Source organism: Buceros rhinoceros, unplaced genomic scaffold (genome assembly GCF_000710305.1).
Source record: "Buceros rhinoceros silvestris isolate BGI_N320 unplaced genomic scaffold, ASM71030v1 scaffold40476, whole genome shotgun sequence".
In the NCBI taxonomy this organism is placed as follows: domain Eukaryota; kingdom Metazoa; phylum Chordata; class Aves; order Bucerotiformes; family Bucerotidae; genus Buceros; species Buceros rhinoceros.
The window spans coordinates 1-2,399 of NW_010418841.1; the positions used below are offsets into that span (position 1 = coordinate 1).

A 2,399-nucleotide genomic window follows, 5' to 3' on the forward strand; every position below is an offset into this window, starting at 1 on the left:
ATGCAACTGCTGTCGCGGATCGAGGAAGGCGAGAACCTCGGTGGGTCCCAGCCCCTCCCAGCACGGCCCCGGGGAAACCTCAGTGCGGCTCCCAGCCCGCTTTCCCAGCCGGGGAGGCTGTGTCGCTGCAGGAGCTGCGCTCCCACACGGAGCAGGGGTCCAGCTGGAGGAGCTTTCCCCTGAGGGTGGGGGGTCCGAGACAATAGCTCTTTGTGTCCGCGTCGCCCCGCAGCAGCCAAGAGCAGCAGCAGCAGAACCTAAGCTGCAGGGCCATCCAAAAGTACCGGCCCCGCCGCTGCTGCAGCGCTCGCCCTGCTCTCGGGATCAGTTACCTGTAGGCCAGTGGTGCTGCTGCGGCCTTCCCTGCCCCTGCAGGGAGTCTTGTGGTTTAGACTCGGGGTAGTCTAGACTCAGCCTGCCCTCCCCTCCCAGCCTCCTCCTCAGTAGCTCTGGAGCTTGCAGCCATGTTGAGGAGTGAAGCGACTCGCTCCTGATGGCTGCAGGCATCTCTGACCCAGTGGCTGTGAATTCCGTAGACTGCACCTTCGATAAAGAGTCAGAGCTCACCCCTCTCGAATCGGCGATCGGCGTCCTGGAGCTCATCCAGGAGGAGTTCTCCGTGCCTGAGTCGCGGATGGAAATGGTTCAGAAGATGGTGACAGAAGCTGTAAGAGCTTTTTCTTTGTCTGTAAATACTCTGCTCATCTTTGGCCTGAGAAGGGTCTTGCACAGGTGGCAGTGGAGCCGCCTCGCATGTGGAACACTGTCCCGAGTGCTGACTCGGCTGCATCGGGCTCCTCCACCGGTTACTCTGGCAGTTGTTTCGGGGGGGGGGCACTAAGCTGGAGCCTGTGTGCCGTGCTGGGTGACAGTACATGCTTCTCCAGAGCTGACCTAAGAGTGTCTGCGGAGAACCTGCTCTTTGTTTCCTTCTCTAGGCTGTTATTGTCTGCATCAAAAACAGAGAGTTTGAGAAGGCTTCAAAAATTGTCAAGAGACACCTGGGGAAGGAGCCCAAGAGCCAGGTGAGCCTGCGCCCACCACAGAGGTGGCTGCTGGTGCACCGGGCGAGGTGATCTGGGGCACTGGGGATGTTTGGGGGTGGTCTGATGGGACTGCTGGGTGCTAGGGGGGGACACCTGTGACCCATATTGCAGGTATAAAAGGTTTCTCTGGCAGTGTGGCTCTTGGGAGAACCTGACCACGAAGAAGGGTGAGGGTGCTGCAACAAAAGAGTCCTCCTGGAGTGGGAGTGGGGGTCCCGCGGCATTGGGCGTTTCTGAAGCGCATCAGTCGTTGCTGCAGAGCTCCCGCTGTCCCCTGTGTTCTCTCCTGTAGCTTCATGGGTCTTCCAGGCATTGAGGCAAACTCAGGCTCCTGCGTGGAGCTGGGGTTCCTGAGAAGGGCTGGGTCTGAGCGCAGGACGAGTGCCCGCTCCTGGCTTTGTGAGCAGCGTAACGGCTTGGGCACTGGAAGGAAAACCACTGAGGCCAGGCGGTTCTCCAGATCCTCTGGCCTTTCCCCAGCCCGTGTCAGTCAGCTGTGCCTGCAGAGTGACAAGTGGGACAGGGCTGGTCCTGCCCGGGTCCCAGCCGCTGCCGTGGTACCCGAGTGCCCATAGGACCCCTCTTGCCTCTCCTCCAGAAGAAGAGGAGCGAGCTGCTGGCCGTCATCCGCGAGAGGAACGTCACACACCCCGTGGTCAAGAGCTTCTCTTACAAGAGCTTCCAGCAGCGCGTGTTGCAGTTCCTGAAGAGCTATGTGGACGACTCGGAGCCGCTGCTGCTCACGGTGCGTGTCAGCCCGGCCTGGCTCACCCGCATCCGCCCCAATGCAGGGCCACGAGGTGCCAGTTCAGGGAGAACTGACGCTGTGCCACAAGGCCATCAGACAGCCATTTGGCCTCTACCTGCCGGCTGTGCTGGTGCTGCGGCAGTTTAGGCCCTTTGCTGAATCGAAAATACTTTAAACTGAGTCCGTTCCTGAGAGGTTGATGCAGCTGAACATGTTTTCAATCCATGTACACGTTTTAACTGGTAGATGTTGCTGCTTGAACCGCAAGTAGCAGCTTAAAATGCCTTTGAGGGGGGAACGGGCAGGGAGCGGGCAGAGAGCGGGTAGGGGAATGGGCAGAGAATGGGCAGAGAGTGGTACAAGGAACTGTCTTCATAATGGTCTTGTGCTTCTTCTCTGTCCAAGATAATGAAAAAGACTTTGAATTCACAACACGCCAGAGAACAAAACCACCCGTCAGTGACTCCAGAGCCTGCGGATGGGTCAAAGGCCCAGGCAGTGGCTGCAGAGCCCTCGGGGAGTGCCCAGGAGCCAGCTGGAGCTCCAGAGCCCACAGAAGCGGCAGACGAGTGGGAGGGGGCTGCCGGGCCCGCAGAAAGGGCAGA

At 59.5% G+C, this 2,399-nt stretch overlaps 1 protein-coding gene across 1 annotated transcript in view; it reads left to right on the forward strand.

The window, feature by feature from the left end:
* The window catches only part of TERF2 (telomeric repeat binding factor 2), a gene marked incomplete at its 3' end in the record, with an annotated part of 6,175 nt that continues 3,776 nt past the window's right edge, over positions 1-2,399 (forward strand). Inside the window, exons 1-5 of the mRNA XM_010138685.1 lie at positions 1-40; positions 537-667; positions 939-1,025; positions 1,645-1,791; positions 2,200-2,363. Of these exons, the coding sequence (XP_010136987.1) occupies positions 1-40; positions 537-667; positions 939-1,025; positions 1,645-1,791; positions 2,200-2,363 (569 nt within the window). The remainder of the gene's footprint in view (positions 41-536; positions 668-938; positions 1,026-1,644; positions 1,792-2,199; positions 2,364-2,399) is intronic.